Raw genomic sequence first — 11,911 nt, 5'->3', positions numbered from 1 at the left:
CAGTAGGAGGAGGAGAAATTTCTAAGGTTTTATCAGTTGGTAGTGGTCCCCTGGGCATTAATATTTATTGCCCTAGGCCGGGCATGGTGTCTCATACCTGTAAGCCCAGCACTTTGGGAGGCTGAGATGAGTGCACTCCAGCCTGAGCAGCAAGAGTGAAACTCCATCTCAAAAAAATTTACTACCCTAGTTTTGAAAGGAATTGCCATCCACCATCTCGCACTTTTTTCTCAACTTGAAATTTTCGTTTGTGGTCAGAACGGGTGCTGAGAACATAGACTTTCTTCTTACATGCAGCCTAAATAGATAAGTGATTCCAGAAAGTGTGCAAAGATGAGCGACTCAAAACAGTAGCCCCCTTTAACGTGATCTCTTCATTTGCAATTCCTCAGAAAGAGCAGAGAAATGCCAAGGAAGCTGGAGGAAACTACACTCCAGCATTGACAGAGCAGGAGGTGTATGCCCAGGTTGCTCGTCTCTTTAAAAACCAGGAAGATTTGTTGTCAGAGTTTGGACAATTCCTACCAGATGCCAACAGCTCCGTGGTATGTTTTTTTTTGTAAGAATTACACTATTTATTATTATTATCTTAGAGAAGTTGGAAAACTGTGCTCAGAAGGGGACTTTTCCTAGATGATATTTGTTTGCTTTGATAAGAGCATTAATCTCTTTCATGTGTCTTAATCAGCTTTTAAGCAAAACAACTGCTGAGAAGGTTGATTCTGTGAGAAATGATCATGGAGGCACTGTCAAGAAGCCCCAACTGAACAACAAGCCGCAGAGGCCCAGCCAGAATGGCTGCCAGATCCGCAGACACCCTACAGGAACCACGCCTCCAGTTAAGGTGAGAATGGGCAGCAGCTGCTCATTTTGACACTCACAAGCAATTCTAAGGGAGAGGTACGCTAGGGGTGGTCACGTGTTCTTAAGTGCGTTAACAGTTGGGTCCTAGATATTTGGAGCAAGTTAGTATGTGTCACAGAAACTCAGTGCAAAGTTTATCTGGCTTTACAAAAGAGTATTAGAATAACATTGATTGCTTGGATTACTGTACTTTTTTGAATTCTTTATTATCTTCTTTGCAATGAGCTGTCATTTCTTTAATGTTTTGGTTGCTACTAAGAATTTCCAATACTTAAAATTTTTTTCACTTCTTTTTTTTTTGAGACAGAGTCTCGCTCTGTCACCCAGACTGGAGTGCAGTGGCATGATCTCGGCTCACTGCAACCTCTGCCTCCTGGGTTCAAGCAGTTCTCATGCCTCAGCCTCCTGAGTAACTGGGACTACAGGCGTGTGCCACCACACCCAGCTAATTTTTGCATTTTTAGTAGAGATGGAGTTTAGCCATGTTGGCCAGGCTGGTCTTGAAGTCCTGAGGTCAGGAGTTCCACCCGCCTTGGCCTCCCAAAGTGCTGGAATTACAGGCATGAGCCACCGTGCCTGGCCCCTTCTTATTTGATGCTTTAAATCTGCCTTGTGTTAAGAAAGAACATTCTTGAGTTTGAGAATTATTTCAGAAATAAATGATCTCTGAGGTCCTCTTGTGAGTAGAGTGCGTGTGCTTTTTGAGGTCTCTTTGGTCTAGAACCCTGTCCTGCTCAGAGTTCTTTGTTGGGTTACCAGATCGTACCTGTATCATCTAATCTCCAAGGCAGGACCTTTGGGCTGTAGCAGAGGGAAGTCTTAAACTCCTATTAGTAATCCATTACATGATGTTTTTTATTACATTTAACACTGACGGTCTGTCTGCAGAAAGCACAGCTTGCTCCCTTCTTTGATGTAACAGCTATGATAGGGAGAGGGCTAGTTATATGTATTGAATGTTGAATTCTTCAGTGAATTTCAAAGCAATATGTAATATGGAAGAGATAGATGTGTCTGCAGAATTAAATAATGACAAAAGTTTCTAATAGTAAGAGGTGTTTCTATCCTCTAATAGTAAGAGGTGACTGATAAATAGTAAGTGACTGACTATAAGGTCTCACATACTAGGTGTTACTGACACTTTTGAAGTATCCTTTTTCATTAGTGTTTGTCATGGTTTCTTTTGAAATCAAGTTGAACATAATAATGGTTTCTATTTCTTCACTTCAGTAAAGAGAATTAGTTATATGGGTAGCAAGAATCAGCTCAGTAGATACACTCCATGCTTGGATTTACGTCCTCCCACTCTTGATTACCTACAGGTGGAAAGAATATAGTGGGGGCTTACAATTCTCCACCTACTTTCTGCATAGGCAGTGTAAGCAGAGGCTGCGGCTCTTAAGAAAGTATACTCTGAGATAGCCAAGGTAAATGTGCTACTTCTCACCAAGTTTGTGCATTTCTTTGTAGAGAGTAAGTGGTGGATTTCAAAAGTAACTTCTTGCTTGACAGGATTATATCATGGCCTGTTGGTTCCCTTTAAAAGAACAATATTAAATTAGTCTGAGGGGATATTGCTGGCAAGATAGTTATTTCTTCTATTAGAAAAATTATGCTTTTTTTTTTGAGACGGAGCCTCCTGGGTTCAAGTGATTCTCCTGTCTCAGCCTCCTGAGTAGTTGGGACCACAGGCGCGCACCACCACGCCCAGCTGATTTTTTTGTATTTTTAGTAGAAACGGGGTTTCACCATGTTGGCCAGGATGGTCTCAATCTCTTGACCTCATGATCTGCCCACCTTGACCTCCCAAAGTGCTGGGATTACAGGCGTGAGCCCCCATGCCCAGCAAATTATGCTTTTTAAGTAAATTTAATTGAAATATTATTCAGGGTTAAAGATTGATTTCTGTCAATTTCAGGCCACGTGCACCAGCTCTTTTTACAAACAGCCTCTTCTCCCTCAACTGGTAGGAGAACAAAACAGTGGCATTAGAGTCTAAATGAAGTTACTTTGGGCCCCTAGAAAAAGTAAGGCTGATCTAAAAGTTTGTCACAGTAATGTCATGATGATTTTTGGAGAAAACATTTCGGGGTAGAATGATCTTTGAACCTCTGTTGGAGAAAGAAACTTAACAGGCAAACTGAAATAGAAAATATGAGTAGAAATCTTAGAGGGTATGGAGTGAGTGGGTTAGAGTTCTCTCATTTGTTTCAAATTATTAATCAGCAGTGGTTTCAGTGTTGAAACCATTTATGAGTAGAAATCTTAGAGGGTATGGAGTGAGTTGGTTAGAGTTCTCTCATTTGTTTCAAATTATTAATCAGCAGTGGTTTCAGTGTTGAAATCATTTATGAGTAGAAATCTTAGAGGGTATGGAGTGAGTTGGTTAGAGTTCTCTCATTTGTTTCAAATTATTAATCAGCAGTGGTTTCAGTGTTGAAACCACTGAACAGACAAAAATAAAATTCAGAGAAAACCACTCTTTGAATCTCACATGTTTGTATCTTTCTTTTGCAGAAGAAACCCAAACTGCTCAATCTAAAGGATTCTTCTATGGCAGATGCCAGCAAACATGGTGGTGGAACAGAATCGTTATTTTTTGATAAGGTGAGTAATGGATGAGTTAGATTTGATAGTGCCTGTTAATGCCAAAAGAAAATCATCTTATCCCCCCAAAGGTTTTGTTTTAAAGGTGTCAAACTAATTAGGGCTTTCTGTTTTTTAACATAGTTTCCCAGTTGTGAGTCCTTTGAGTCTGCTAGTACTATTAGCATAGCTAGAAAAATGGTAGCATTGTTTGCTTTGGTTTTATGAAGCAGTTTGGGGCAGAAGACAGATTTTTAGAAAATGTATTATGTTTCTCTTGAAAGATGTTTGGAGCTCGCTGTTGTAGATATCCGGGTCTGTATGGCAGGCAGTACCAGTGCCTGTACCAATTTTTGAGGATTTAAGATGACTTGTAATCTTATTGCTATAATAGTTATTTGTAGTATGCATATATATAGCATTCAGGGGAATTGTGATTTACTTGCATGTTTTCAAAGCTACCCAGGTGATTCTAATGAGCAACCAGAGTTGAGATTATTGGCGTAAATGATGTTGTGTGGTGCCTTAGTTTGGCCACATAAACTTAAGTGTGATTTGCTCCTTGGAGTCAACTTGATGATTAGCAGGAACTGTTGGACTTCTCACTGGTAGAAATCAACCTGGATTGATCTGTGGTGATTGACTCTTATTTTGTGCCTCTTGGGTTTTGCAGAAGGGCAGATGATTTAACATCTCCTTGATTGGTATCTCCTGATCTCTTTCTGTCTACCGTGCCTATGTGAGCTTTTTGCAGGAGAATCCTGCAAGAGTGTTGAGTTCTTAGCTCTGATGTGAACCATTACCAAAGTCTGTTTGGGCGGTTGGTGCTTTTAGACAAGTGTAGAAGTCTAGATCACAACCAATGAATGTCAAGAAAAGGGTAGGGAAGGGGAGCTGTTGTAAATTAAGAATTAAGAAATATATAAGCCAAATGTGGCATGCAGACTTTGGATTCTGAATTTAAACGTCAGTTTATTTTTATTTTTATTTTTATTTTTATTTTTGAGACAGAGCTTGCTCTGTTGCCCAGCTTGGAGCGCAATGGTGCGATCTTGGCTCACCGCCTCCCCGGCTCAAGCGATTCTCCAGCGTCAGCCTCACAAACAGCTGGGACTACAGGCGCCTGCCACCGTGCCCAGCTGGTTTTTGTGTTTTTAGTAGAGACAGGGTTTCACCACGTTGGCCAGACTAGTCTTGAACTCCTGACCTCAAGTGATCCACCTACCTCAGCCTCTCAAAGTGCTGGGATTACAGGTGTGAGCCTCCACACCCGGCCAATAGCCAATTTTTAAGATATTAATTAGACAATTGAACTTAGTACAGACTCAATATTAGATGCTATTAAGGAATCTTTTTGACATTTTTGGGTTGTTTTTTTATAGATGGAGTCTCGCTGTTATTGCCCAGGCTGGAGTAAAGTGGTGTGATCTTAGCTCACTGCAACCTCCACCTCCTTGGTTCAAGTGATTCTCCTGCTTCAGCCTCCCAAGTAGCTAGCATTACAGGCGCCTGCCACAACGCCTGGCTAATGTTTATATTTTTGGTAGAGATGGGGTTTCACTGTGTTGGCCAGGCTGGTCTTGAACTCCTGACCTCAGGTGATCCACCCACCTTCACCTCCCAAAGTGCTGGGATTACAGGTGTGAGCCACCTCACCTGGCCTTTTTAATTTAAGAGATGGTCTCGCTCTGTCACCCAGGCTGGAACTCTGGTGCTTTCATAGCTTACTACAGCCTGGAACTCCTGGGCTCAAGGATCCTTCTCACCCTCCTGAGTAGCTGGGACTTACAGGTACACACCACCACACTCAGCTGATGTTTAAAATTTTTTTGGAGAGGGAGGTCTCACTGTTTTACCCTGGCTGGTCTCAGACTCCTGGGCTCAGGCAGTCCTCCTCCTTCAGCCTCAGCATTGGCCTCCCAAAGTGTTGAGATTACAGGCGTGAGCCACCATGCCTTGCCTTAAGGAATCTTCTGAACATAAGTTACTTTCTAAGAGTAATGGTTTTTTTTGAGACAGTCTCACTCCATTGCTGAGGCTGGAGTACAATGGCGCCATCTTGACTCACCACAACCTCCACTCCCCGGGTTCACGCAATCCTCCTTCCTCAGCCTTCCAAGTAGCTGGGATTATAGGTGCCCACCACCACACCCAGCTAATTTTCGTATGTTTAGTAGAGACAGGGTTTCACTCTGTTGGCCAGGCTGTCTGGAACTCCTGACCTTAGGTGATCTGCCTGCCTTGGCCTCCCAAAGTGTTAGTTTTACAGGTGTGAGTCACTGCGCCCAGTCCTTTAATAGCATTTTCTTAGTACTTTTTCTTAAACATATATACTATATCTAGATGAAATGTCTGGAATTTGGTTTAAAATGCAGTGGTAGGAGAAATGAGTATAGATGAAACAAAATATACTTTAGATCATTGAGGTTAGGGTTGAGTACATAGGTTTGTTATATTTCTGTCTACTTTTGTGTATGTTTAAAAGCTAATAAAAAATAAAGGTAAATAGGGTATACAGTATAACAGGTACAGTGCTCTTTTATCTTTAGCTTTAAAAGTCTAGATTCCATATAGTGTCTACTGATGAATAGTTAATGAAAAGCATACGGAAGTCTGGAGCAGGGGTTGCTGGTAAGCCACTTGGTTTGGTGGCAGTCTGTGGTCTTCACCAAAGGATCACAGTGCTAAATATTTACTTTGGAACTGAAGCCCCAGATTGGTAATCTGGCTAGGCTAGTTTTGCTTTGTCTATGCCATTGATCATTTTTGGGTTTTTGGTATTAAGATGCTCAATACTGTAAATAGAGGAAGAAAAAAGACCAGATCAGAGGACAGAAGTATCTTAAGAGAGCATTAGAAATAGGAACACTTTTACACTGTTGGTGGGATTGTAAACTAGTTCAACCATTATGGAAAACAGTATGGCGATTCCTCAAGGATCTAGAACTAGATGTACCATATGACCCAGCCATCCCATTACTAGGTATATACCCAAAGGATTATAAATTATGCTGCTATAAAGACACATGCACACGTATGTTTATTGCAGCACTATTCACAATAGCAAAGACTTGGAATCAACCCAAATGTCCATCAGTGACAGATTGGATTAAGAAAATGTGGCACATATACACCATGGAATACTATGCAGCCATAAAAAAGGATGAGTTTGTGTCCTTTGTAGGGACATGGATGCAGCTGGAAACCATCATTCTTAGCAAACTATCACAAGAACAGAAAACCAAACACCGCATGTTCTCACTCATAGGCGGGAACTGAACAATGAGATCACTTGGACTTGGGAAGGGGAACATCACACACCGGGGCCTATCATGGGGAGGGGGGAGTGGGGAGGGATTGCATTGGGAGTTATACCTGATGTAAATGACGAGTTGATGGGTGCAGCACACCAACATGGCACAAGTATACATATGTAGCAAACCTGCACGTTGTGCACATGTACCCTACAACTTGAAGTTTAATAATAATAAATAAATTAAAAAAAAAAAAAAAGAGAGCATTATTCCAGATTACCAGAGTTTAAAACAATCTTGGCAAAGATTCTTGCTATAAACATGTGTTAAGAGAGGCAACAGGCTGGGCACAGTGGCTCATGCCTGTAATCCCGGCATTTCAGGAGGCCGAGGTGGGTGGATCACCTGAGGTCAGGAGTTTAAGACCAGCCTGGCCAACATGGTGAAACCGCCTCTCTACTAAAAATACAAAAAAAAAAAAATTAGCTGGGCATTGTGGCAGACGCCTATAATCCCAGCTACTCAGGAGGCTGAGGCAGGAGAATTGCTTGAACCTGGGAGGCAGAGGTTGCAGTGAGCCAAGACCACGCCATTGCACACCAGCCCGGGCAACAATAGTGAAACTCCGTCTCAAAAAAAAAAAAAAAAAAGAGGCAACAAAAGCCGGGGTACTTCTGATATGGTCTGGAGAATCAAGCATATGAGAAGGTATACTCTGAGATCTCATTTTTTAAATTGTTACTACGGTAATTTTTTTCTTTCTTTTTTTTTTTTTTTTTTAAGACGGAGTTTTACTCTTATTGCCTGGGCTGGAGTACAGTGGCGCGATCTCGGCTCACTGCAACCTCTGCCTCCTGGGTTTAAGTGATTCTCCTGCCTCGGCCTTCCGAGTCGCTGGGACTATAGGCGCCCGCCACCACGCGGAGCTAATTTTTTTTTTTTTTTTTTTTTTTTTTTTTTTTAGTAGAATGGTGTTTCATTATGTTGGCCAGGCTGGTCTCAAACTCCTGACCTCAGGTGATCCACCCTCCTCAGCCTCCCAAAGTGCTGGGATTATAGGCGTGAGCCACCACGCCCAGCTGGAAAATTTTGAACATGCGTAGACAATAGTAAAATGATTCCTCACGTACCTACCATCCAGCTTTTGCAGTTCCCAATCCTAGCCGGTGTGTTTGTTTCATATATATTCCCACCCATCCCAGTTTATTTGGAGACAAATCGCAGATATATTATTTCATCCATACATATTTTAGTAAGTTTCTTTTAAAAATGACTCCTTTTTGTGGCCAGGTACGATGGCTCATGCCTATAATCCCAGCACTTTGGGAGGTGAAGACGGGTGGATCACTTACGGTCAGGAGTTTGAGACTACCCTGGCCAATATGGTGAAACCTTGTCTCTACTAAAAATACAAAAATTAGTTGGGTGTAGCAGCACATGCCTGTAATCAATCCCAGCTACTTAGGAGGCTGAGGCAGGGGAATTGGTTGAACCCAGGAGGCAGAGGTTGCAGTGAGCTGAGATCGCACCACTGCACTTCAGCCTGAGCAACAGAGCTGGACTGCGTTTAAAAAACAAAACAAAACCAAAAAAAACTCCTTTTTGCAAACATAATCATTGTCACATCTAAAAAAACTAACATTGATTACTTAGCATCATAAAATATCAGTTCAAATTTCCCATTTTTATTTTATTTTTTTACTTATGAGACAGCGTCTTGCTCTGTCACCCACGCTGGAGTACAGTGGCATTATCCCAGCTCACTGCAACCTCTGCCTCCCGGGTTCAAGTGATTCTCATGTTTCACTCAGCCACCCGAGTACCTGGAATTAGAGGCATGTGCCGTCATGCCTGGCTAATTTTTGTATTTTTAGTAGAGACAGGGTTTCAGCATGTTGTCCAGTCTATTCTCGAAGTCCTGGCCTCCAGTGATCCACCCACCTTGGCCTCCCAAAGTGCTGGGATTACAGGCATGAGCCACCATGCCCAGCCACAGATTTCCCCAATTTTTAAAAACTGATGACAGGACAGCCTGGGCCATATATGACCTCATCTCTACAAAAGATTTAGAAATTAGCAAGGCATGGTGGCTCACACCTGTAGTCCCAGTTCCTTGGGAGGTTGAGGGTGGGAGGCTGCAGTGAGCTGAGATTACACCACTGCACTCCATCCTAGGTGACAGAGCAAGGCCCTTTTCACTTCCCCACTTTAAGAAAAACAAAAACTGTTTTTCTTCCTGTTGTCTCCATAAGGTCCGAAAGGCTCTTCGGAGTGCAGAAGCCTATGAAAATTTCCTGCGCTGTCTTGTTATTTTTAACCAGGAGGTGATCTCTCGTGCTGAGCTTGTGCAACTAGTCTCTCCTTTCCTGGGGTAAGTGAAGTGAGGGGCTCAGCCCTGATTCATGATATGGAGGCCAGGTAATATTTGATTTGTGAGAGTATGTGATAGGCAAAGTTAATTTACTTGAGATAGGTCAGTTGACTCAAATGTTAGTGCCAAAAGAGTCCTAAGAAGTCTTCTAGTCCAACTCTAGAGATGAGAAAATAGCGAGGGCATTAAGTATTTATTGACTAATGGCCAAGACTAGTGGTTTCCTGATCTTTTGACCAGTGCTGGATGTTTATCAAGAAAAATCTCTCCCAGAGTTCTGGAATTTTTTTTTTTAATTATTATCATTATTATTATTATTATTTCTTCTTTTTTTTTTTTTTTTTTTTTTGAGACGAAGTCTCACTGTTGTTCCCCAGGCTAGAGTGTGATGGCGCAATCTTGGCTCACTGCAACCTCTGCCTCCTGGGTTCAAGCGATTCTCCTACTTCGACCTACTGTCACCACACGCCCGGCTAATTTTTGTACTTTTTTTTAGTAGAGATGGGGGTTTTACCATGTTGGCCAGGCTGATCTAGAGCTCCTGACCTCAGTGATCCACCTGCCTCGGCCTCCCAACGTGCTGGGATTACAGGCGTGAGCCACCACGCTGAGCCTGGAATCTTTACTATATTTGACAGCCTAAGAATTATGTGAACATTAAAGCAATATTATTTTTCTTTTTCTTTTTCTTTTCTTTTTTTTGAGATGGAGTCTCGCTCTGTCACCCAGGCTGGAGAGCAGTGGCGCAATCTCGGCTCACTGCAAGCTCCGCCTCTCAGGTTCACACCATTCTCCTACCTCCGCCTCCCGAGTAGCTGGGACTACAGGCGACCGCTACCACACCTGGCTAATTTTTTGTATTTTTTTTAGAGACGGGTTTTCACCATGTTAGCCAGGATGATCTTGATCTCCTGACCTCGTGATCCGCCCGCCTCAGCCTCCCAAAGTGCTGGGATTATAGACGTGAGCCACTGCGCCCGGCCTAAAGCAATATTCTTGATCAAAAGAATGGTTTGTTATTTTGCCTGGTTTCGGTACAACTCTTTTATCACCACTTTAACTGATCTGAGAGTATTTTATTAGAAAAAGGGGGAACCAAATGCTCAGAAGCAGTTCTTCTTAGGCAGGAAATAATTTGTCCCTGGTAGCAGATTTCTGATCCAAAACCAGATGGTAGTAGTCATACCTCAGGATAACTGCATCATGCCCCTAATTGCTTGTCACTTTTTGGTTTGATTCTTCAGGAAATTCCCTGAGTTGTTTAATTGGTTTAAAAACTTTCTGGGCTATAAGGAGTCTGTACATCTGGAAACTTATCCAAAGGAACGAGCCACAGAGGGCATTGCTATGGAGATAGATTATGCTTCTTGTAAACGATTGGGCTCCAGCTATCGAGCCTTACCAAAGAGTTACCAGCAGCCCAAGTGTACAGGAAGGACTCCTCTCTGTAAAGAGGTAAGGCCTTCCTTCCCTAGCAAGGATCAGCCCTGGGTCCTCAGCTTTTTCTGGAAGGGAGTGGTGGTACCAAGGATTGAGAATTTATATGAATGATTAAATTAAGAACGCTTTTAGTCCTTTTTTTAAAAAAAATGTTTTCTACTTTTTTGTTTGTTTTTGAGACAGGATTTTGTTTTGTCACCCAGGCTGGAGTGCTCATAGTGCCTCAACCTACTGGGCTCAAGTGATCCTCCCGACTACCTGGGACTTACACATGCCTTCACACCCAGCTAAAAATATAAAAATAGAAGTTTTTAGGGCCGGGCGCGGTGGCTCAAGCCTGTAATCCCAGCACTTTGGGAGGCCGAGACGGGCGGATCACGAGGTCAGGAGATCGAGACCATCCTGGCTAACACAGTGAAACCCCGTCTCTACTAAAAAAATACAAAAAACTAGCTGGGCGAGGTGGCGGGCGCCTGTAGTCCCAGCTACTCGGGAGGCTGAGGCAGGAGAATGGCGTGAACCCGGGAGGCGGAGCTTGCAGTGAGCTGAGATTCGGCCACTGCACTCCAGCCTGGGCAACAGAGCGAGACTCCATCTCAAAAAAAAAAAAAAAAAAAAAAATAGAAGTTTTTAGTTTTGTAAAGATGGGGTCACTCCTCCTGCGCTCAAGTGATCTTCCGCTTCATCCTCCCAAAGCACTGGAATTATATTTCCACTTATATTCAGAACGCTTTTCTTACTAATACCTTTTTGTAAACTTGCTAAAGGTGAAATTTGTGAAGTAATGTTAGTTGCCTATTTCTCTGCTAGAGTTTTGTCTTTTTATTGAGAATGCTTAATCACCAGAAAGCTGTTTTAGGCTTTTGTTTCAGTCTCTCTTCTTCTACCCAAAGGTTTTAAATGATACCTGGGTTTCCTTCCCTTCGTGGTCTGAGGACTCCACATTTGTGAGTTCCAAGAAGACTCAATATGAAGAACATATTTATCGTTGTGAAGATGAGCGCTTTGAGGTACAAGCTTCTTTGGCATTTGAAGTTGGGGGATATGGGAGATGCTCAGTGAAAGACTATCTTAATACCTGTCTCTGAGGGGTATTAAGATGGAAGAGCCAGAGGCTCACATTCTTCTGTGGTAAATGCTTGTTGTGGTACTTTCCATGCTTTGTGCATTGGTCAAATATATTAGTACATGTTTTATGGCAAATGTGACTTATCTAGGCCACTTTAGCTAGCCCTTTTAACTGAAATTGTCTATTGATGACTGAATAATAGTTCTTTTGATTTTGCATGGCATTTTAAGATTATTGTGTTTTACATGGTGAAGAAAATCAGCATCCTAAGGTTTATAGTACTTTCTTGAAACTGTTTGTAAATTATTTAAGATCTGTATGTATCAT

General features: G+C 42.3%; 1 protein-coding gene across 3 annotated transcripts in view; it reads left to right on the top strand.

Annotated features, from left to right (window-relative positions):
• The window catches only part of SIN3A (SIN3 transcription regulator family member A), an 89,693-nt gene that overhangs the window by 46,997 nt on the left and 30,785 nt on the right, over positions 1–11,911 (top strand). For all 3 annotated transcript variants that reach the window (XM_008015813.3, XM_008015812.3, XM_008015811.3), the window contains exons 7-12: positions 393–545; positions 689–844; positions 3,382–3,471; positions 8,957–9,075; positions 10,320–10,530; positions 11,409–11,525. In XM_008015813.3, coding sequence (XP_008014004.1) covers positions 393–545; positions 689–844; positions 3,382–3,471; positions 8,957–9,075; positions 10,320–10,530; positions 11,409–11,525 — 846 coding nt within the window. The remainder of the gene's footprint in view (positions 1–392; positions 546–688; positions 845–3,381; positions 3,472–8,956; positions 9,076–10,319; positions 10,531–11,408; positions 11,526–11,911) is intronic.

Source organism: Chlorocebus sabaeus, chromosome 26, assembly GCF_047675955.1.
Source record: "Chlorocebus sabaeus isolate Y175 chromosome 26, mChlSab1.0.hap1, whole genome shotgun sequence".
Taxonomy (NCBI): Eukaryota; Metazoa; Chordata; class Mammalia; order Primates; family Cercopithecidae; genus Chlorocebus; species Chlorocebus sabaeus.
The sequence above is the reverse complement of the archived record's forward strand: the minus strand, read 5'-3'. Positions and strand labels throughout refer to the sequence as shown.